General features: G+C 33.5%; 1 protein-coding gene across 2 annotated transcripts in view; it reads left to right on the plus strand.

Moving 5' to 3' along the window:
• Positions 1–23,658, plus strand: part of CRISPLD1 (cysteine rich secretory protein LCCL domain containing 1) — a 44,592-nt gene extending 20,934 nt beyond the window's left edge. Inside the window, exons 3-15 of one of the 2 annotated variants that reach the window (XM_032421871.1) lie at positions 5,867–5,985; positions 6,335–6,467; positions 7,519–7,634; positions 8,339–8,439; positions 10,114–10,254; positions 10,421–10,481; positions 10,588–10,654; positions 10,860–10,990; positions 12,717–12,760; positions 12,854–12,926; positions 17,400–17,475; positions 21,024–21,154; positions 22,531–23,658. In XM_032421871.1, coding sequence (XP_032277762.1) covers positions 5,867–5,985; positions 6,335–6,467; positions 7,519–7,634; positions 8,339–8,439; positions 10,114–10,254; positions 10,421–10,481; positions 10,588–10,654; positions 10,860–10,990; positions 12,717–12,760; positions 12,854–12,926; positions 17,400–17,475; positions 21,024–21,154; positions 22,531–22,582 — 1,245 coding nt within the window. In that variant the 3' untranslated portion in view covers positions 22,583–23,658. Of the gene's footprint in view, positions 1–5,866; positions 5,986–6,334; positions 6,468–7,518; positions 7,635–8,338; positions 8,440–10,113; positions 10,255–10,420; positions 10,482–10,587; positions 10,655–10,859; positions 10,991–12,716; positions 12,761–12,853; positions 12,927–17,399; positions 17,476–21,023; positions 21,155–22,530 lie in introns of those variants that run through there. The other variant, XM_032421872.1, reaches the window with a different exon arrangement.
• Positions 23,659–24,887: the final 1,229 nt, after the last annotated feature.

Genomic DNA, 24,887 nt, shown 5'->3' on the forward strand with positions numbered 1-24,887 from the left:
ACTTGTTATTTCTTTTTTTGTTTTTATGTGAACCATTCTGATTGGTGTGAGTGATATCTCATTTTTGTTTCAAGATGCATTCCCTGATGGTTAGTGATGTTGAGCATCTTTTCATGTTTCTGTTGCCCATCTGTATGTCTTCTTTGGAAAAATGCCTATTCAAGTCCTCTGCCCATCTTTTAATCACAATAGCTTTTGCTTCTTAGTTAGAAATGCCCTTAATTGTCATCAGAAAGATTATTTTACAGTTTGTAAGTTCTTATGGGGTTTTATAAACAATGCAGAGCATTCTATAAGAGACTATAAGTGCAAAATAATAGAATTTTAAAGCTGAAAGAAATTGAAGGACTTTATTCTAGCTTCCTGTTGTTACAGATAAGGAAACAGAAACCAAACTTGACATAATCAAGAGACAAATTTGAAAGTACATAATTTAAATAAGAAAGAAAACTCTTCCAGGGTGTATCGTGTATTTTAATTACTCACTGAAGTACTTTGAACAAATGCAAGCTTATTTTTACTCTGTCTATACAAGAAAATGAGAGGAAAATTTATGACTAATAACCTTACTTGCATATGTCCAGAAGACATAGAACTAAGGAAAGGGTGTTTTCAATACCATTGAAAGCTATCATGCTGTTACTATTTCTGACAGCCATTGACTGCTCAGGACTGAGGTAGGTTTGGAGATATAAGGGTGGTATTCCAAGTTAGGTATGCAGATATATATGTCTCAAAACAAGAATGTTTGTGAAATTCATTTTGTCAAAGTTTATTGCAAATGCTAAGATAATTTTTAAAAATAATTTCATCATGCTATTTCTAGTTTTCAGTGGTAGGGAGTAGACCAGAGTTTCTAGCCTAGACTGGACTTTCAACACAATTGTCTTTTCAAACCACTGTGTGTTCATAATATTGTTACTTTGCCAGAAAGCAGTGCAGGTTTTAAAAGTCCATATTAAATTGCAAATTGTATCATGGACAGATGCTTGTCGTTTGATTAGGCTACCTAATAGTATGATAGTCACAGACCAGTTTTGTCTTTTGCATTTATCTTGGAAGTCCATTAAAACTGTATCAATTTTGCAAAAAGGTGTAATGAATTAGTACATTATTTCTATATTATTTAGATATTCTTTTCATTTTTAGATAATTGCAACATTAATTATATTTCCCAGGTGTTTTGGAAAAAGTTTATCTTCTTTATTTAAAGACATTTTTCTCAGCATGTCTTTGAAAAGACCTATTGTAGCTTTATCACACTTAGGTAGAATTTCATAAAATTTTAGAAAATCTTACAATCCTATTTCTTTCTACTTAGAATGACATTTAACAATTATGAAATTAATTGAGTTTCTAGTCAATAATTTTCTTGTGCATTTAAAGGTGTCAGACCATTTAAAGCTGGTCAATTTAAAATGTCTTTAATCATTTATATATTTTCTTTGTTGGTGAATATAAGTCTGTAAAACTACTTTAGTTCAGTGTCACCTAGGGTATTCTCTTTGGTAGACTAATTATCATGATACAATTCCCAGGACATGAATTTTCAAATTTTATTAATCTGGAAAGAGTTGTAAATTTACTGTGGTCAAGAACATATATTTGAAAATACTTAATCATTCTTAAGAGACAAAACTATTCTCAGTATCAAAGAGAAAGGAAAAGTAATATCACTAATGACAAATTTTACCTAATGTACAGTGATAGAACTTACTGGTAGCCTACTAATATTAACTCTGTTAAAAACTACATCCTTAAGTGGTTTCTAGCTGTCATCACCTATTATTAGAGCAGGATTGCAGGTATTCTGGTAGGAATATGAATTGTATATGTTCACTCATGTTTCACAGAGGATAACAGTCAATGGAATTTTCTGTACATGTCTAGATAGCTACATACTTTCCAATTTCTACCACTATAATATTTTAGTACTAACATTACTTTGTATTTCTAGGCTTACTTTTGACAGTCCTTTGTCAACATTTAGGATTTCTCATACAGTCACACACATACACAGGAAATGATAAAGCCTCCCTGTTGAACTGGCTTTAAAAATATCATTGGAGACAAAGAATTTAGTAGTATTCTAAATGTTTCTTTGTAATAAAACTTCATTGAACACTTCACTGTGGTCTAAGAAGGAACAGCTTACAGATGTAATTGGAAAATAGAGTGGTTTTCATTTCTACACACCTCAAGTACCCATTTTATAAAGAAATGGTAATTTTAAGTGTGGTTTGGCTTTAAATTATTGCTGGGTGAATAGTTCAGAGAGGGAAAAAAAAGTCCATCAGGCCATCTTGATTTTATTTACAAACCTGAACTTAAAAAGAAATGTGTAGAGAGTGACTTACATTTAAATAGGATGGGTATGAATTATTGGTGGTCTTAAAACATGTAATATAATGTTGTGGCATAAAAATATACATTCCATGCTGTTTTCACAATAATATTTCTTCTAGGACAGCTATATTTTCATTAAGTTTTTTTAAAGATCCTCTCAATTCATATTGTTGAACTTCACCTAAACACCTATGCTTGATTACATTCTTTAAATAGATAATTACTTTAAAAACTATCACTAATTAATATTTGTTAAATATTAATAGTAAATTTTAGTTGCATGCTCCTTTGCTTCAGTTCTTATATTAAAATAATGTGTCCCTATTTTAGCCTTACTATAGTTCATTTGATATGGTTTCCCCCTTATTTTTAGTGCATTACATGGAAAACTTGTCATGCCATAAAAAACAGCTTATCCATAGTACATACTCAATAACTGAATTTTTTAGTCCTTGAAGGGACCTGAGTTATCTTCTATTTCTCATTTTGCAGATAAGAAAACTTAGCCTAAAGCATTTGAATGATACATTTTAAATTTTATTTCAATTTCTATACAACAGATATGTAAGCAGACTTTTGCAATATAACATATTTGTGAATTTGTGAATTTGGAGCTGGTTGTTTATCCTCTTTAAAAAGCATCCATCTTGGGGCACCTGGGTGGCTCAGTCGTTAAGCGGCTGCCTTTGGCTCAGGTCATGATCCCAGGGCCCTGGGATCGAGCCCCGCATCGGGCTCCCTGCTCCGCGGGAAGCCTGCTTCTCCCTCTCCCACTCCCACTGCTTGTGTTCCCTCTCTCGTGTCTCTCTGTCAAATAAATAAATAAAAAGCATCCATCTTCAATTTCATTAGAAAAACTAACATCTGAGATTGTAGAATCATGTATAAAACAAGAGATTGGCCTTGAATAAGGGTCCTATGATCTCTTTTAAGGGCTAAGTTTGGTGGGTCATACTTGGGTCTCTCACATATTTGCTTGCAGTGACCTGGACTTGCAAACTAACAGCCTCATGCCTGGGCTAGGAAAGCCCAAACAACCGAAATTCCTCCTGCATCTCTTGCTCTCTGTGTGATCTCTCTACAATATCTTTCCAGCTACGTCTTCAGGGCAGCCAGACTATAATTTCTTGGCTCAGGTTTGTTAAGATGTGTATGGAGGGGCAGAAGGAGAGGGAGAGAGAAACCCAAGGAAACTCCACGCTGAGCATGGAGCCTGGGGCTAGATCTCACAACCCTGAGATCATGATCCTGAGATCATGACCCTGACAAAGAGTTGGATGTTTAACTGACTGTGCCACCTAGGCGTCCCAAGATGTGTGTGTTAAAAGAGAAAGAACTGACTGAATAGAGGCTGTATTTCATAACCTTGCCTGAGAAATCTCACAGTGACATTCTATGTATTAGAAGGGAGTTACTATATACTGGCTAATTGAACATAATAATTAAAAAAAAAAGGGAGTTACTATCCAGCTCAGATTGAAGGGAGGGGGAGAGAATTCAACTCCACCTTTGTGGGGAAGAGTGTTTTAAAATCACCACAATGGCTTCAAGCCATTATTTTATTTTACTTATTGTCTTCTATTATTTATTATTATTATTATTATTATTATTATTATTATTATTATTATTATTTTGGTGCTTCTTTTTCCCTAGTGTGCTTTCCTTTGGCCTATAGTCACGACTACAAATTCTCCCTAGAACCTGGCAGGTTACTTTTTTTTTTTTTTTAAGCTTCTGCATATCTCTTTTTCTTTTCTGAAGTCTTAACAAAGTAATGCACACTTGCCTTCTCCAATTTCTCCTTCCAGTCAAGTATGTGCCCATGTGTTCTGATTTTCTCCCTAGCATTGTTCTGAAACTGTTCTTGATCATGAATTAGCACTTAGCAGCTCTTGTCTTTCTGGACTTCTCTGTGGCATTTGATCTTTTGCCTGCTCTCTATGCCTAGAATCCTTGTCCCGTTGCTTTATAATTTAATCCTTTTACAGTTTTCCCTTTACATTTCTGATCCCATTTTCCCTGGTTTATTTTACAAATTCATTGTTTTTTTCTCCCTTTTAAGGTTGGTAGTCTTAGAATTTTGTTTTCATTCCTCTTCTCATTCTATATCATCTTCCTGAAGAAAGTCATCTCTGGGTGAATAACATCAAAATTCATATCTTCAGCACAGATTTCTTTCCCCAGAATCCCAGTCATCTATTTCCACCATCTCCTTGGCACACATGCTGCATAAATCACAGACATCTCATGCGGCACCCTAGAAATTTGCACTGAGATACATTAAACATATTTCCATGGCAACAATCTATTTCTCTTCCTGTATTTTCCTTCTCCCAATTTGGTAACCTTCATCATCTTCATCTTTTTTTTTTTTTTCCCCCCTCATGACCTACATTCAGTCATCCATCAACTTCTAGGAATTTAAATTCTGAAACATGATTTCAGTCTGTCTGCTCTTCTCCAGCCTCATTGCTATCACCTTAGGTTGTATCCTCGTGTTCTGGTTCCAGGACTACTCTCCTATCCTCTGAACATGCCCGGAGTTCTGTGATTGTGCCAAGACTGAACCCAGCTCTGCCTAACTCTTATGTTTTTACAACCACACTTGCTACTACACTCCCTGTTTTTCAGATTAACAAATTGAACATTAAACCTAGGACATACAAGATAATTTCAGTAATAATTTTGTAATTTTAAATATTCCTTTGTAAATTATTTTAGAAGTACAAATTAATCACCCTCATTGAATGTTATATATAAAAATGCATATGTATTTTTATAGGAGTCAGATTCATTCATCATTCGTATACTCAATAAGCATTTATTAATCATCTTGTCTATATGATAGACAGAAAACACAAAAAATAGGCCAAAGATACTGGTGTGAATTAAATGACTGCCTCCAAGCAATGCATAGTCTTGTGAAAGAGACAGACATGTAGATGAATACTAACATTTCATTGTAATAGCTGCTAAATGAAAAAGTATTACAAAGTTTTAAGAGCCCCAAGGAGGGAATAGCCTACATCTGAGAGAAATGGAAAGGTTGTCTAAAATGTATTATCTAAAGCTGGGCTGTGAAAAAAGAGTAGGGGTCTGTGTGACAAATAACGGGTAGAAGGATGTTTTAGACAGAGGAAACAATGCCAGCAAGAGCAAGGAACAGCATGTTTTATGATAAGGAACAGTGAGACCAAGGCTCTTGGACTTTATGTATGTGGGAATTTGTTGGATGTGTTTAGATGGAGCAATCCGCTAAGCATATTTGTGCTCACTTAGGTAATTCTAAACACTTGTGGGGCAGATTGGAGGGATGAGAGATAGGGGCAAAGAGACTAGTTAGGAGACTAGTGCAAAAATCTAGGCGAGAGATGGTGAGAACCCAGACTAAGATGTTGACTTTGTAAAGCAGTAAGAATGGAAGAAACTGAACTGAAGCATACTGTATTCTGAAGAAATGTCCAAACTCCAAACAAATACATTATCTGTATCTGTATGTTGTTTTTGTTTTAAACTATAGACATGGGATGTAGAGCTGGAAAGATCCGCAGAATCCTGGGCTGAAACTTGTTTGTGGGAACATGGACCTGCAAGTTTGCTTCCATCAATTGGACAGAACTTGGGAGCACACTGGGGAAGGTAGTGTAAAGTGTAACTTTTTTGTTTTTGGTAATATAAGTGCTTGAAATGCTAATTCAGCACTGAACATTTTCTAAGGGTTAGAGCCTAAAAGGAAAACAAATGGTCACACCAATACAAATAATAAAAAAACAAATGTCATAGCAGAATGACCAGCAATATTTTAGACTTATTTTTTGTTTAAATCATTGACATAACATTACAAGTAACGTAATGGCCATAAGTATTTAACGTTAATAACTTACACAAGAATATTTCTCTACCAAACTTTACCAATCTATTTTGCAATATTTGGTGTTACATTTTCTCCCACTTTACTTACTCTTGGTGGTTATTGTCTTTCAAATAGATACAGGCCCCCAACATTTCATGTACAAGCATGGTATGATGAAGTGAGAGACTTTAGCTACCCGTATGAACATGAATGCAACCCATATTGTCCATTCAGATGTTCCGGTCCTGTGTGTACTCATTATACACAGGTATGTTTTGGGTACATTATACCTCATTTTTCTAAGTTGAGTTTGTGTAACTGTGGCAGAATTTAAGCTACTCAATGTGAGTCTTATGTAATTTGGTGTGGTTATTAAAAAACATATTGATTTATGTAGAATAGACTTACCAATTTCTATAAACAATAAAAGTAGTTACTAGGAAAAGTCCAAACATCAATTTAAAAAAGACATTATTTCAATTATTTTATATGTGAAACATTTTTAATCTGGCCCCAGGAAATGCACATGGGAGAAATTTACCATCTTCAAAGTCAGGTATCATTTTTTATTTTCCAAAGAATAAAAAATATAGTTTTATTTACCATGACACTCAGTATTTATATGTGTGCAGCATTTATATATACATATACATTTTATACATTATATATAAATACACTTTATACATTATATGTATTTTATTCAGTGTCCACAGTTGGTATTGGATAAATTGTAAACCTCTAAATCAAACCACTAAGGATAAATACAACTAGATAAATCTCACCACAGATCTGAGTTACTAGAATCTCTATGGCTGATTATTAGTGAATATAAAGCAAATTGTTCTGTCTGCCTTTGCATGTGAGAAGATTAAGATCAGCACTGAATTCCCTAATAAGCAGTTATACTATGAAAATACACATTGTATAAGACATTTGAACCTCTACATTTTTGTTCCAGTACAGTTTAAGATGAGAAATTCTGTTCCTTTGTTAGGTAAGCCTCTTTATAGATACATTAACACAGCATTTAGGTTTGTGAGGATGTAACTTTTGAACTATTTAGTAAATGCATATTTTGAAGATGCTTACCTATTATAGCTAGATAGAGTTATTTACCTGTAGCACTCTTCTTTAAATTGAATCAAGCACTTCCCAAAGTCTCAGGAAAAATATCCTTTTGACATTGCTTTATTTCATCCTGGATGATAAAGGTTCATTTCTTAAGTTCAGTTTTATACATCTTTCTCTGAGATATGTTGTTGTCTTACTTTGTCTCAGCCTACTTTTTCTGAGCCTTTCTTTTCCTTTCTCTAACATAGGTGGTGTGGGCAACAAGTAGCAGAATAGGCTGTGCCATTAATTTGTGTCATAACATGAATATCTGGGGACAGATATGGCCCAAAGCTGTCTACTTGGTGTGCAATTATTCCCCAAAGTAAGTAGACAAAACATTACTTTTATATGTAAATTTTTCCTAACAACATGAAGAAACTTTATATTCCCAATTTTTTTCTCATTTTCAGTATGTATTATTGACTAAAATGTATTGTTTTAATGCTATTTATTTAATATGGCAACAATTAAAATGGTTGCCTGATGCATAAAATCAGTGCTTAAGAGGAATATGAAAATTGAAAATATGATCTTTGTGAAGACAGGAATTACATTTTTATATCTTCAGTTTTACTCATTACATTATATTACATAGTTTTAATAATTTGGATTTATTAGAGATGAAAAACTATTTATTAACTGAGAAATGTATTTTCACCTGTGTAAAGACCATTGAATGATTATGTTGAAAATATTATGTATGTAGGGTCAAATCTAAGTCTAAAATCTCTCCATTAAAACAAATGGAATATGAATGAATATCCCATAACAGAGCTTAGTGTTCTGTGGAAGTTTAACTTTGTAATTTTTAACAATATACATAGCAAATTACTTAAAATATTTTCAAAAGAATGAGGCAGCAGTTCATATATAAACCTAGTAACTAAAAGGACTCTGCGATGAAAGATATAAATGTTTTATATCTACACACCAAAATCATTACTTAGAAAATAGTAATATTTCACAGTGTCTTATAAATTATGCTATATTAGACCAACTCTTAATAGAGTGGATCATCTCTTTAAGGGGAAACTGGTGGGGCCATGCTCCCTATAAACATGGACGGCCCTGTTCTGCTTGCCCACCTAGTTTTGGAGGCGGCTGTAGAGAGAATCTGTGCTACAAAGGTATGTGCTATTGTGTTATAATATTCAGTTTGATTTATATTTTAATCCAACTTCTACATTAATTTGTATTTAAAAGGCAAAAAAGCACATTTAATTATTACATTAAAATTCCCAGAACTCTATTTAAACTATTTTGAAGCCATTACAAATATTTTAAAAATATAGTATTAATAAGTCTGTTATACCAAATATGTATTTAAAGGAAAGTTTCATCATTATTTCAGATAACCACTTCTAATTCTACTTTGAAATTATCCCAGAATGATAAGTACATTTACATTTTTAAAAAGCCACCTTAATATATTATTAGACTAGAGTTATTTTTATGAGTCTTCATTTTTGAAGGATTTAGCAATTTAATAGTTTATTTTTAGCACTTTAAGAGTTTTTGCCAAAATACTTACTCATGAATCTTACTAAATGATGCTCAAAGAATTATACTAATTCTGTGCTCCTTATTGCAGAATATATAATTTCTCATGCCAAAATAACCCATAAAAAAGCTATCATATTATTGTAAAACTGTTGTAAAAGTAGTGCTCTGAAATGCATCTGATGTGCTAGAATGTACATATAAATGTGGTGTCCTGTTTACAGCACGTGAAGAGAAAACTTATATGACAAAGCTTTGTGAAAATCCTGCTCTTAATTGGGCATCCAAGTGAACATTTCTATTCTCTTGTACTTTTTTCTTAATGATGACCAAATGAAGATTAATGTAGACTAAGTGTTTTAGAAAACATGAATTAATGCAGCCCTTTTTCAGTACTCATAAAGAGATGTCTTTTTTCCCCTTGATGACTGAGTGCTCATTACTATAATGAGCAGACAAGAAGTAATGATTTATTTCACTCTGTTATATGAGCCATTTTCCATTCCTGGAAGCATTTTTCATTGTGTGTGAGTCTGTTTTCCATTTTCTCCATCCCTAAACCTCCACCCTACTTGCCCCTTCACCAGTGACCACTATTTTACTTAAAACTGACTCTCCTCTGAATTCATACTTCCCTTTTCTAGGTTCTGAGTTCTTGGACATACATGAAAATAACATACCGTTCCAAATTATGCCACTGTTAAGCCCTTGATATGCCAACCTGGAAAAAAATAAATTCTCCATTGTTAAGTTTAAATTTCTGCACATTGGATTTCCTTCTAAAAGAGAAAAACCTTTCCGTGGAAACTGACATTGTAGTAAATTAAAAGGGCATGGCAAGCCTTTAAGCTGAATTTCCTTTTGGGAGAATTTTAAATGTGACCCTTTTGAAAATTTTAAAAGCGATTTTCTTAAAAATATGATTTCATTTGGGAAAACAAACTCAGATACACTAAGCCCTTACTTCCTTAGATCACTGTGTAGACTTCATGGTACCATCATGAAAGGCAATCCCTGATACCACTCTCAAATATAAAGCAAGTTTAGAAATGACTCCATTTAATGTTAGCCAGATGGAAGCAAAGATGAATCAAGAGTTCAGAGCCTTATACATTTATTTTATTTACTCCAATGCATTACATAAGACGACCACCTTAAGCCAACACCTGTGCAAAAAACTACAGATTTTTCTAGTTTTCTAGTTTTAAGTGTTACCCAGGCATATAACGGTATATCGTTATTTGATGATTTGTGTACATTTAAGGTGGGCTCATGTTTCTTAAATCTATTCTCTCTAACAGAAGGATCAGACAGGTATTACCCTCCTCGAGAAGAAGAAACAAATGAAATTGAACGGCAGCAGTCACAAGTCCGTGACACCCACGTTCGGACAAGAGCAGACGATAGTAACAGAAATGAAGTCATAAGCACACAGCAAATGTGTAAGATTTACACAAATTTTAAGGTTTACATAGATGGCATATGCGACTGTATTTTATTAATTGGGACAGTTTTAAAATGGCAAAAGCTTGACATTAGAATATATGTTATGAACTACAGTAGCTTTTACATTATCTAAATTATTTTGGTATTTTTTTCTTTTTTCAGCCCAAATTGTTTCTTGTGAAGTAAGATTAAGAGATCAGTGCAAAGGAACAACCTGCAATAGGTAATATTTGTTATTATTCTCAAAATTACCTGACAAAATATGATGTATTTTCATTTTACACTGACATTCAGAGAAAATAAATTTGTTGCCAATTTCTTTCATTTAGATATGAATGCCCTGCTGGCTGTTTGGATAGTAAAGCTAAGGTTATTGGCAGTGTACATTATGAAATGGTAAGTACTATAAATATAATGATTTGGGACTAGGATCTTGTTACATATTGGATTTTTTAAATGCAAAAATAACAATTTATATAAGTATAGATATTTTGCTCAGATATGTTCGTTTAATTTAAAGTCATGTAAATAGTAATTAGATGTGTCCTATGGAGAACTCTTAATATTTTAATATCCTTTGCTCCCTTCTTTTTTCTCCAAGCAATCCAGCATCTGTAGAGCTGCAATTCATTATGGTATAATAGACAATGATGGCGGTTGGGTAGATATCACTAGACAAGGAAGAAAACATTATTTCATCAAATCCAATAGAAATGGTGTTCAAACAATTGGGTAAGTACACAAACGATCTTTTGGATGAGATGATTTTAAATTGTAATAATGAGTTGACAAATTCTTTCAGAGCCAAGCATAGAAGGATTTATATGGAAGTTGGTAATTGTCAAGGCTCATTTGAGCTCTGTAATTTCTGAAGACAAAAAGGAGCTGAAGTATGTGAATTCAAAGTTGAACAGTTTTACTTATAAAGAACATGCTAAAGCTCCACATTTTCTGGAGTTTCATTGAGAATGTACAAATTTACAGTTTTTCTTGATGTGAAAAAACAGATTTTTTTCAGCTATGAGAGAAAATACCCCAGAGAAAGCTAATTGATTTGCATATTCTCCCTGCCCTGCTTATGGATAAATGGTTTATTTCATGCAACAATAACTTTGTTAGTAAGATAAATTAGATTAATAGGTAAAATTACGAGCATTTTGAAAAGTTCTTTAAATATGTAATATATTATGTACCTTTGTCCATCTAAATGTAACTTAACATAAAAGCATTAACTTTTGAAATGTTTCTCATATTAAATATATGAAACATTATTTTAGAAGACTATATATTTTGATATATACTCTATAGAAATTAGAACAGTATGGCCTTTTGAAATAACTTTTTGTTAGTGTCTTTCTTCTATGTAAAAAAACAAACATTAGGCCTCATATGGAATGCTTCTTCTTAAGATATACGACATAGTTTCTTTTCTTTGTAACTATAGAATTGCATGAAACTCCACAGTAGAAGATTCATAATGATAAGAAAGAATTTATTAAAAACCCTTGCAAATTTGGTAGAATGACATTCTATGTATACAATTTTGTTCAAAGGCTTTGTGTGTGGTTTTCAGTCATTAGCAATTACTCTCTTAAGTAAAAGTTTATAGAAGCATTTATTGATTAACTTAGTAATTCTGCAGATATTTATTAATTACCTTTAATGAATAATAGAAGTCATTAGCTTTAGTAAGCAAACACTGGGTGTTGGATTAAAGAACATTTATCCTATTTACTTTTTTGTTTGAACTTAGTTTTTGATTATGTCTATTACAAAAACTCTTTTGAAATGTGAAGGTATGTCATTAAAATACTATCACAAATAAGCTTTATCTTTTGTAATAGATATTTTTCTGAAAATCTGGGTATAAATAAACCAATTAAAATTTTGATATATAATGGTATACCTATTCTTCTATTCCTGCTTTTTAATGATGCATGATGCATATAATAAGGAGGAATTCATTCATCACAGACACTTTATTAGATACTTGGGACAGAAAATGAATAACACACATTCCTTTAAGGTACTTATGATTTAGTAGTCTTTTTACAATACTACCTTGTATTTACTATTGTGAGAGATTAAATGGTTTGGTTCTATGGTGACAGGGGATTAGTATATTTAGAGTTTTAATTTTAATAGGAAACAAATATATAGATATAAATCTGTGTGGTTTTATGCTGTTATTTATATATTTTGAGATTGATCATGGGAAGAGACCATTTTCCAATATCAAGAATGATTAATTTGGTTGGTATTGATTTGGTTCATATTTGAAGGTAATATGGATTTAGAATAAAATAGATGATATATTCTTATACTACTACTTATTTAGATATGTAAGTAAGAATGTTTAAGAAGAAACAAAGTATTCATAGACCTAAATAATACCAGAAATTATGTTGATGATGATGCATCTAAAAAATGATTGACATGTTTATGTTTTTATCTTCAGCAAATATCAGTCTGCTAATTCCTTCACAGTCTCTAAAGTAACAGGTTAGCACTTTTTTAAATCTTATTTTCTTACAACCATGTTGCATGTTATTGTTGCCAAAGATTTGCTTATTGTTTTGTGTTTCAATTCTTCAGTCCAGGCTGTCACTTGTGAAACAACTGTGGAACAGCTCTGTCCATTTCATAAGCCTGCTTCACATTGCCCAAGGTAATGTTTTCTAAATTTTCTCATTCTTCTTGACCAGTGAACATACATGCATGGGGCTTTTACTCTGTGATAACTGTTCTTGCCTGGAATTCTGCTGTGTGAAGGCTTTGAAAGGTGTATGGTCTTGAGCTGCGAAGCGGAAAGGAGTGGTGGGTCATCACAAACTACCTGAACTCCAGGCACTCCCAGTGTGCTTTCTCCAAAGGCCAGGGTGCTTTTGGCTGTTCCATAATACCAGGGCTGTTGGGTGTATTCTGTATGTTCACATGTGCTGTGAAGACTTCTGTCTTAGTCTGCTCAGGCTGATATAACAACATACCACAGACTGGGTGGTGTAAAAAGTAGAAATTTATTTTCACCTAATTCGGGAAGATGGAAGACTAAGATCAAGGTGTGGACAGGTTTGGTTTCTTCTGAAGCCTGTCTCCTTGTTGCAGATGGCTGCCTTCTCTCTGTGTCCTCACAAGACAGGAGAGGTAGGGAGGGGGAGAGACAGAGACAGAGAGAGAAGATTCTCCTTTCCTGGGATCAGGGCTGAACCCTGATAATCTCATTTAACCTTATTTAACTCCATAAAGGCCCATCTCCAAATACAGTCACACTGGGAGTTGGGCTTCAACATATGAATTTGGAGGTACACAAATAGTCTATAACAAGTTGTTACCACAAAAACTATAATGATGTAACATATTTTTAAGCATTTCCATCCAGTTCCTAAATTGGATAAATCTAATTGCGATTGGTAAGTCAAAAAGCCCATCTTCTGCCTTCCTTTTACTTTTGTTTTTAAACTATCTTTTTAAAAATTATAATGGAGTTTATCTACTATACAATAAAGAAAAAATAGTTCATTTATCTTGACCACACTAAGGTGAAAACTGTTAGAAGTATTATGGCCATACATCATAACCATACATAGGAAAAATGAAATATGTCTTTTCACATCCATTCTTACTTCTATCCACACTTCCTCCATTAATGCAAAGAAATCACATGTTAATTCTAAGAACCAGTAGTAAGATTTAGAGGTAGAATTGTAATTGATAACCTGTAATTACTAAAAATTGAGGGAGCTTTTTATGGAAAAGTTTATTTTGGAAAAGCTTCATCACTTAGCCTTTTAAAACTAAAGCAGTGTTTCACTTAAAGAATGAGACTGGTTCAAGGTACTAAAAGACTATGATAATATAAGAAGTAGCTACTTCTTAAGGTAGGTGAAGCTAAAAAATTTTACCATTATGATATAATGAAAAAAATTTTTAGAATTATCCATGAATATTTATTAAATACCCCCTATGTACAGTATTATGCTAGGCCCTATCTCAGCCATGTGACTAGGCTTGTGAAGACCAAATAATAAGGATAATCTCTGTAGAGCACCCCAGGATAAAGCTTCCCTCTAGTAGATGCTCAGTAAATGGTTATTTTAATATCTGTGGAATAATTTATAGCAATATTGTTCCAAAAGAAATAAAAATCACTGAAGTGAAATATTAATAAATGTTTCCTATTTATTTGGTTACTCCAGGAAGGAAAATATTCCTCCAAGAGAGAAATTTTTAAAATTAAATTTAACTGGGGTGCCTGGGTGGGCTTCAGTTAAGCATCCGACTCTTGATTTTAGCACAGGTCATGATCTTAGGGTCGTGGGATTGAGCCCCATGCTCAGCATGGAGTCTGCTTGGGATTCTCTTTCTCCTTCTCCCTCTGCCCTTCCCCCTGTTTGTGCGTACACTTTCTCTCTAAATAAATAAAGAAAGAAAATCTTAAAAAAAATTAATTTTACCTTTTACTGTTACCAACATAACAAATTGGTAGAAGTAATGATTTATAAATAATTTTGACCTTAAGTAGTCTGGAACCACCCCCCCCATTTTCTTTTAAAGACTAGTGAAACAAAGGGTTGTCTTTTCTCATACAAAATTTTTAATAGTTTCCTAAATTATGCTATAATGGTATGATTTATATAGCAGTTTATAACTTTTAAAGAACCATGTGGTTGGTACATCTGTTTCAGAATTTCATGTGACTTAAATAAGTTGAGACATAAATCTATTCCGGAGAAAATGCCAAGAACAAGTAAATGAAAGGAAATTAGCTCAAGACGAGCATGAATAAAAACAATATTTCCCTGTACAGTTGTGTCCTTAAGAGGTTCCCTACAGGCAGAATAGCCCCAAATAAGCAGTCTCTATTATTTAGTTCCATAACCTTGTAAATATCATGTGTTTGTGTTACTAGAGAATTTTTTTTTCCTGACCTGGGGATGGGGCATGAGGTGGAGGGCAGAAATCATACCCTGATTTACATATAATCTATAAATAACTTGATCTTTGAAACTTACTGAATGTTCAAGATGTAAAAGCAGGTATCATTAAAATGTGTCAACATTTTTATTAAAAACTTACAACTAAATTATATATAAAGGAATGCTTACCAGGTCACTATCTACATTCTCAGTAATACATAACAAGGTATTAAAACCAGAGATTAGAACACAAGCAAGTAAAAACCTCCTTCAGTCTTTCTTTGACCTGAACTTGCCTGAGTAGAAACTCAGTTTGAAGCAACCGACCTTGGCCTTCCACAAACCAAGTGCTAAATATAGTCAAGGTAGAGCCTGCAGTGTGATCCTAAGAGTAGAGCAGATGATTTTACTACCATAGGATGGGCAGTGAATGCCCAACTGCTCTCAAACACATGGGGAAAGTTTCACAGTCAATGGGGACAACTTTCCTCCTATAGAAATCCCCAATAGCATCTTTTATAAAAATCAGCTCTTTAAAGTTATAAAAACTCAGACTCATTTATTATTTATATTTAAATGGTTCTAGTTTAGATGTTATAAGTAACAGATAAGCTGTACAACATTATATAAGTTTTAGAAATAAGAAATGCAGCTATTTCTTAAGAGCTATCTTAAGGAATTTTTTCAATTGGTAAAGGTAGTTGTGATTAAAGTTTTTTTCGAATACTTTTGGGAAAATCATTGATTCCTTCATCACACAATGATTTTCATGTAGTCATTTTGTTGAGACTCTGGTGTACTATTTACTAAAATGAATTCTGTTTTTTTCCAGTTTTAGTTTTTAATTTCCTTTTAGTGCACGAGTGTCTGTGTGTGTGTGACTTGAAGAGCCCATTGCTTAAAAAAAGGTGCCACTTTATAGTTTCTTAAACTCTCAGAGTGGAGTTTTTAAACATGTGATTAAACAGTGATAATTGGACCCCATGTTTAAATAAAGGGCTTTTGGATATGTTCTTTAAATGAGCTAAGCCAATCAGATATCAGTAAGGCAATAGGCTATCTGGAGAAAGAATATTCCAGGCGCAGAGAAAGATAAGTGCAAAGGCCCTAAGGAAGAGCCTATTTTTTGTATGTTTGAGAAATAACTATTAGGTGAGTATCACTGGAGCTGGGGGAGAAAGCGGAAGAGGAGGATATAGGGTCAGAAAGGTAATGGGGGGGAGGGAACAACATATGAAGGGCTTACTGGCCATTGTAAGGATCTTGTCATTTATTCTGAATGAGATGGAAAGCCACTGGAGTATTTGGAGCAGAGAAATGTTATGATTGGATTGGCATGCTTTTATATAAATGGGGAAAAACAGGAGTGGAGGGAGCAATGTTGGAAGCAGGGAGATCACAGGGGAACCTATAGCTAGACACCATAAAGTCTAGGGTTATAGTAACTGAGGTGTTTAGGAATGCTCTGATTTTATTTTAACGTATGAGCAAGAGAAATTGCTGGCTGACTGAATGTAAGGTGTGAGAGATAAAGAGAAGGATTGAGGCTAGAATAAAGGTTTTTGGCCTGAGCAACTGGAGTAATGGAGTTGCCCTTTATTGTAGGAAGCCTACAGAAAGAACAGATTTGGGGGCCGGAGGAAGAGATTAGGAATTTGGTTTTAAACACGCTAAGTTTGAAATGATTATTAGAGTTAAGTAGAGATATTGAATAAGCAATAGGACATACAAATTTGGAATTAAGAAGTCTTAACTGGAGATATTAATTTGGAAATCAATAATTTATAGTCATGATTAAAACCATGAAATTAGAGGAGATACCAAAGATGTGAACACAGAAGAAAGAAACTGTGAGATGTGTGAGGCAATGCGTCACATTTTTCAAGTTATCGGTTTACTAAATTCTACAGACACATTGGGTACCAATTCCCAGATACTCAGAAATGCACCCTGATGTTTCTTTCTGCTTAATCCAGAAACTAGAAAGCTTCCTGATTAAGTTAAAAAAGAAAAGAACTCATTTGTGCCAAAAGCTGGAAGTGGGTAAATTAAGCAGAAGCAATTGCATCTACTGCCTGGCTTGTACCTTGACCTATTTCAGAAGAAAAAAAGATGAGTAGGATTGAGAATGCTGTTAACTTTTTTGTGTGCCTGTCTGTGGTCTTATTAGTGAGAATGACTAAAGTAACCAGCTACTTAATATTTATATATATATATTTTTTCAGAGTCTACTGTCCTCGTAACTGTATGCAGGCAAATCCTCATTATGCTCGTGTAATTGGGACTCGAGTTTATTCTGATGTAAGTATCTTAATTTATTTAGCTCTCAGTATTCATGTATATATATGTATACACACATTTAAATGTATGTACATTTATATATAGAAATAGGGAACAGATTCTATGTGGATATACATATTCTCAGAGAAGCTAGTCAGCAATAACACTACAAAATGACTATCCTTATGCAAATATGAGTGCAAATTAATTTATTTTTACTAAATTTTTCTTTATGTCCTACCCATACATTGTACATCAGACCCCTATGAAATAGTCCAGTGTCATCTTTCTGAAGGAAAATTCATTTTGCTTTTTTAAAATCTTCCTTTTGTTTCTTCAGTAATTTATAGTGTAAACTTGATAATTAAGAAATTATCAAATGTATGAACAATATCTTTCATATTGTGGCAAAGGAGCACTTAAAAAGTAGCATAGAATCAAGGACAGATAATACATTAAAATATGTACAAAAGGACACCACTTGAGGGGATGTTATAATGGACAACGTTACTGGGTTGGACAAGGACTATTAGCTGGGAGGGCTTCCATATGGACAAGTGCTCTTTGAGCCAGGTTTCAAGTGTGGGTTGATAAATTGGATTAGGGACACATTCTAGGTGGGATGAACAGCATCTACAAAGACAGGGAGGTGACAGCAGGTGAGATGCACGCATAACACATAGGTTTGCTTGCTCGGAACAGGTGAGCATTGAATCTCAAAGGGACTGCAGCCAATTTTGTGCGAGGGATGGAGGGATCCGGCTCTTGAAACATGTAAATGGAGAGTCTAAATGGATGCTGATGAGTTTAGATTTTATGTGGCAGACATTTAGAAACCATTACAAATTTCTAAGCCAGAGAGATGCAAAAACAAATTCAGGAAATACACTCTTGAAACACATATTCAATAGAATACTATGGAAATAGGTTTGTGAAAAGAGGTCTAAAATAGTATTTACCATCTTATTTCCATTGGTGAGTTCATTGAGGTCCAGGGTTTTGTTTTGTTTTGTTTTTGTTTTTAGTTCAGTGTTAGCTCTGAAATTTTCTCCACATCTGAGTCCTTCCCAGGCTTCAGCTTTGCACTATACGTATCTGCAGCTTAAATGTCTTACTGGTATCCTAATTTATTAGTTCTCATGTTTGTGCTTATCTTCTTATCCTCCTGTCTGTTAAAATCATGGTCATTCTTCACATCCTAAATTATTGCCACTTTCTCTGTGGAGTGTATTGCGGGATCTCCTAATACATGTATAACGTCGTCCTTCTTTCAACCCCTATAACTTTATTTTTTTCCTTTTAGCATGTAGCTGATTCTGTTAGTGTCATGATTGTTTCTCCACCTCTTTTATTATTTTGAAGTTCCCTGAGGGCGACAGCTGGGCTATTCATGCATCATTTTTTCATCAACAATTTGATGTGTGCCAGCCTGTGAACAAGACAGAATTACATCCTGCCTTAACAAACTTAGAGCACACAGTGACATCAGAAATTAAGCAGATAATCTTGCACATAAATATTTGTCGAAAAAATAAGTTGATAAGTGTACATGAATAAGCCTAGCTAAAATTATCAGAGATTTCAAAAGAAATTATTCTTTTTAGATTGTCCCTTTAAACACCAAACTTTTCATTTTAGTCATGCCTGGTGAAAAATCTTTCAAAATATCCTATACACTTCTATACCTGTCAGCCATCTATTTTTCTAGAGTTAATGTTTTATTAGAACTTATATCCTGAGGTCATTTTATATTCCTTAGGGCAATAAATATAGGTGATTATGTATTATTATGTAGATCCTTTTAAAAGTAAGTTGGAAATATAAGGATCACTATTATGAGGTCAGTACAGAGTCAGAGATTCAAGAATTAACTGTCAATCTTCCCACCCCCTACAAAATACATTATCTTTTTGAATACAAGATATGGAAAGATATCTTCTCTCCCTCCCTCCCCACATTTCCTTCTGTCTCTCTCTTTCTGTTTATACAGCTACAACTTGTACATTCTATTGCTTTGAACTTTTCTCATTTGTTACAAATAAAGTTAATTTCTGCATTCATTAAAAATGTTTCACTGTTTTCACAGATAAATTCTTTTTCTTTTCGTGATATATTAATTCTTACAAAGTGCGGGTATAAAAAGAAAATCTCTTCTGACCTTTGAGCTCAAATAGGAATGCCTGCTGACTGCATAGTTATGGGCAAAACAATAGTTTCAAAACATATTAAGTGCTTGGATTTAGTGAATGTTATATCTAAGCACTTTTATTGCCTTGGGGAAAATGCTGATAATACTCTTTTAACAGAGCAAGATAAATACTGAAATGTGTACAGAATTATTTTTAATTTATCTGTTATGTACCATATTGGATACAAACATTAATTCAATGAGGGACTTTAAACTGAATAAAATTCCTCTTTAGAGTAAGGATTCAAGACTTTAGATATATGGTATTTTGTGATATAACAAAAACATGAAAAGGATTAAACAGCTTGGCATTCAGGCTCTCTGATCTAATAAGTTCTGACTGATGCCACAAAGTTCAGAGCACAGTAATAAAGCAAGGTCATGTAAGATGCACATGCTTATGTGAACTTAAAAAAAGCACATTAAGTCACGCACATGTGCATAGAGATAAAAAAAAAGAACACACCAGTGGGATCAGAAGAGACCCCTCGGATATGAGGGGGATTGTTTTATACTGAAACAGTTCAAGTGTTTCATTTTGTGGGATTTCCTCAGGCTGTATTCAGCTATTGACAAATTTTGGTAGAACATTAGGATTAAAGCGCAAACATCAAAGTCTGGAGAAGACTTTAATGGGACAAAGGAAAAGAGTTGACTTCTAGAAATCCAGTTAATAATTTTAAAGTGTTGGACCTGAAAATAATTTTCTCTTCCATAGAAATACAATTCAATGCAGACTGTGTAACTGGTACAATGTAATCATAGCACTTTCCTAGTACTATGTCAGACCATTCAAACCAAAGTGATAGCCATTGCCAATATAGGTAAGAAGCTATGATTGTTCTTTATATTTTTCTCCTTGGGCAGATTTTCTCTGCATAGATTACATTATTTAATAGAAGAAAACTCCCCATTTAATACTTGTATTTTGGAAAAGGGACTGTAAAGATATACAGAACTATGATTTGTTTGTAAGTCAAAACTGAACATAAATGAGGTGCAGATAATAAGCCTGTGAACATTTGGTCAGAGTGACTCCAGTAGGGACTAGCAAAGGCTGAAATTTAAGAATGATAAATAGGCCCTTCAAGAGATAGAAGGAGCAAGTTTGCATCTGATTGCTTCACTATAGCAAAAGCCTGCTATTTGGAAAGGCAAATGTTTGTTAGATTAAATGGTGAAGGGATTTTACCATTGTAGCTACCCTTAGGATCTGCCTCAGACTCCCTCAGAGTGGGCTTTGACTTTGTGACTTTTGAAACATTCCTTTATGCACAAAACATCCACCTGTAACTGCTGAATATCAGTCCAATGGAAGAGTAGACTGGACAAGTTCAGCAGGAATTTCCTAATAACGATGGGTTTTTCCTCGTCCCCTCAGCTGTCCAGTATCTGCAGAGCAGCAGTACACGCTGGCGTGGTGCGAAATCATGGTGGTTATGTTGACGTCATGCCTGTGGACAAAAGAAAGACTTACACTGCTTCTTTTCAAAATGGAATCTTCTCAGAAAGGTAAATTTAAAAATGTATACATATATATTTTGTATTTTATATATTTATAGTCTCTGTCTTCCCCCCTCTCTCTTCCCCTCTCTCTCTCTACACCCCCCACCCCACACACACCCTTTATGCTTACTTTACAACCAACTCACTTTAGTATGGGTTTGGAGTTACATGGCTGCTCCAGTATGTTTCCTTTAAACCCTGTGTAATATTGGTCCTCTAGGGATGGGAGAAGCTGTGGTACCAGAGGAGCCTGTCTCCTACAGGGTTATAAAAATCAACATGAAAATCGGATTATGAGTCAGAACCACTCTTGGTTAATTGATTTTATAGTAAGGAAATTTCTTTCATCCTCTTTTGGACTTTCTAGATTAGTTCTTATATTCTTATATGTAATTCTCTCTAGGTGAGCAGGGCACTGAATATTTCTCTAATCCAGTTATATGACGAAGTATTTGCAAAAAACGAGTCTGATTTTTCCCAGAACCAAATTCTCTTTTTGATTAGAAGTTGGATACCTAGTATGACATAAATGAATGCCTTCTGGTCATCTCATACTATTCAGTCCATTATTATTATATATTTCAGTGGTTTGGGAAAATGCATATGACTTACTTTATCAAGTATTAAAAAAAGGTAAGAGCAAAGAACCTATAGTGATTTTTCAAATCATTTGTACTTGGGGAAGTAGCATTAATTCTCATGTATGTTGTATAGATACAGAAAAGTTCCTAACTTTTAGACATTTACTGGGTTCTTTAAAATTGCCAATGCAAATTTCGTACATACAGTAAAGTTTTTATAAAGGACACCAAGGGATGGTCCTATGTAAGGTATCTAGATTGCCTTTCACATAACCATCTGAGTGCCATCTTTATAAAAAGACAGCTTTGCATTTAGCATCTGTTATGCATCTGGGAAATTCATAGTAGGTGCTCAAAAATAATAGTACTCTAGAGTATTGCATAAGTATCACTATCTTCTTAACTTGCAGCTAACTTTTAACCATATTGGTCAGTTGTAAACCTAGGTCTTAATATTCCCCCAGTAAAACGGAATAACGGCTGCCTAACTCTGCTTTATTAAAATCAAAGGTGGTAATACAGGAAAACATGATCTGGAATCTCTTAAGTTATATATAAAATACTATTATTACCACTGTGCACCTTAAATTTTAGTAAACTTGCAGCCCAGCATACAACCAAGATTTAAAGAATTACGTCATCCTCACTCGAGCTTTCCAATAACTATAAATTATAGTAGCCTAAGAGAGTTGGCCATCTGGATTCATAGAGCTGCTTTCTTGACTGTCATAAGTAAGCATGATTTATTTGGAGGATTATATGTGGAGATGACATCAATATACTTTCTGTATTTTTTTGCAGTTTACAGAATCCTCCAGGAGGAAAGGCATTCAGAGTATTTGCTGTTGTGTGAAGTGGAACACTTGGAAGACGATCGTAAAGACTATTCCAAATGCCATACTTCTGAAGTTTGTATAAAATTGTAACATTACTGTACAGAAGATATCAACTATTTTCAGCCCCCCAAAAAGTGCCAAATGCATATAAATCTTGATAGATAAATTCTGTAAAAATTAAACATGGGACATTATTAACTTTGGGAAAAGTAATGAATATGTAATGGTTTTAGAAATCCTGTGTTAAATATTGCTATATTTTCTTAGCAGTTATTTCTATAGTTAATTACATAGTCATGATTGTTCTACATTTCACATGTTATTTTATATGGTGCTTTGTATATGCCACTAATAAAATGAATCTAAACATTGAATGTGAATGGCCTTCAGAAAATCATCTGGTGCATTTAAAAATAATCAATTCTTAAAAAATGAAAGGAACCATAGTATCACATTTCCCCCAGCTCAATACTGTGCCATTACCTACTCCAAATAATCTGAAATTGTTTTCCACTTAATACCTGTATAGTTTTTCTCTTCTGTTAAGTTTAGGCATATCAAATATTATGTCCTGATATTGCACTTCTTATTTTGTATAAACTAATTCCTTAATATCCAAATGAATCTATTAAAATGTTTGATTCCTTGGGAATGGCTTTAATAGTAAGTGGAATGAACTATTGTTCCATGGTAGAATAGTGGTATGAAAACATTCCTAGTGATAATATAGTAAATATAGGGTTAAGCACAGGCAGCCAGAGCTTTCTATGTATTGTTCAAAGTGAGGTCACACATTTTTCTTTTGTATCCTGGCAAATACTCCTGCAGGCCAGGAAGTATGATAGCAAAAATTTTAACAAAGATAAACTAACGTATTGCATCACCATTGCCACTGATTTTATTAATGGTAAATGGCCTTGTGTATAAATGTTGCCATATTATTGTACCTGTGATGGTGATATACTTGTTTCTATGAAAAATGTATTGTGCTTTGAGACTAAAAACCTGTAAAATGTTAATTTTGGTATTTTTTTTCCTGCTGGTGAATTTACTCTTTCCCTGTAAACGTATTAAAATTAATCATGTTTCAAAATATTTTTAGTCCCTTCTTCCTTATTTTGATTTAGAAATCATTTTACATTAACGAAATTATTGTAAGTCTTTTAAATTTGGGTTATTGACAATATAAATAACATCCTTAATACCAGAAGTCTGTAAAGTCAACTTGACTAGATATTTGTATATGAAAGAGAAGACAATCATATATTTAGGAGCATTGTATCAAGAGAAAATTTGAATAAAATGAAGAAAGAATCTGAAGGATATAAAGTAATTATAAAAGAATTGACAAGACAGTAAATACTTCATATATTTTCAGAAAATAAATGATTACGTGTTTAGGAGCAGATAAAGGGGAGATAAATCATATGCAGAGATCTGGAAAAGCAAGAGAGCTGGATAATAGAAAAACAAGAAAGGAGAGGCTCATATAGACCATTGCTGGAGAACAAATGGTAAAGAAAATGATACCTTGATCACTTATCAAGCACTGGCCAGAAATTAAGCGATTCAAAATATGGGTAGTCAAAACTTAAGCATTTGTAGATTAAAAATATCAAAATTTAATCAGATTTGTGAGAACATTTTTTTTCCCAAAAGACACATTACACCTTCTTAAATAGCATGATTGAAATGAAAACTTTACCCAGATTCATCTTCTGCTGTCCATTGCTCCCCCCCGCCCCCGCAGTAGGGAAGCCCCATCTTTTCTTGTCAGTATAAAGATTCTCATATTTGTCCCTAGTTTAGGTATTCACCGTCAATTTTCCTGTACTATTACAGGGTCTCCACCTGGAGCCTTATTTTGTTTCTTTCCATGCCTTTTCAATCCATCTTTAAAGTTTTCACTGGAATTACTCTTTTCCATAAGTTTCCATTATTTAAGAAAACCTAATCATCTTATAAAAACATTTAAGAACCTCCATAGTCTTGCTCCATATTGCTTACCTATGCTTTTCTATAATACAAGGTGTGGCCTTGAGTAAGCTTCTTAACTTTCCAAACTTTAATTACCTCGCCTGAAAAATGGGATGAATAATACTTCATAGGGATTGCTCTAAGAATTAATTGAGATATTATGTATAACATACTTAAACACATAGTATGTGGTAAATATGTTAGTTCTTATTATTAATATAATCATTCCTGTTACTTACCTTGGAGAAACTATGTATCTGCCATGCTAGACTACTGATCCTTCAGCACTTAATATGAAATCCTCTAGGAATTTTCTTGCAATTCTCTTGGTAAGAATTAAATAAT

The sequence above is a fragment of the Phoca vitulina genome, unplaced genomic scaffold (genome assembly GCF_004348235.1).
Source record: "Phoca vitulina isolate PV1807 unplaced genomic scaffold, GSC_HSeal_1.0 scaffold25, whole genome shotgun sequence".
Lineage (NCBI taxonomy): Eukaryota > Metazoa > Chordata > Mammalia > Carnivora > Phocidae > Phoca > Phoca vitulina.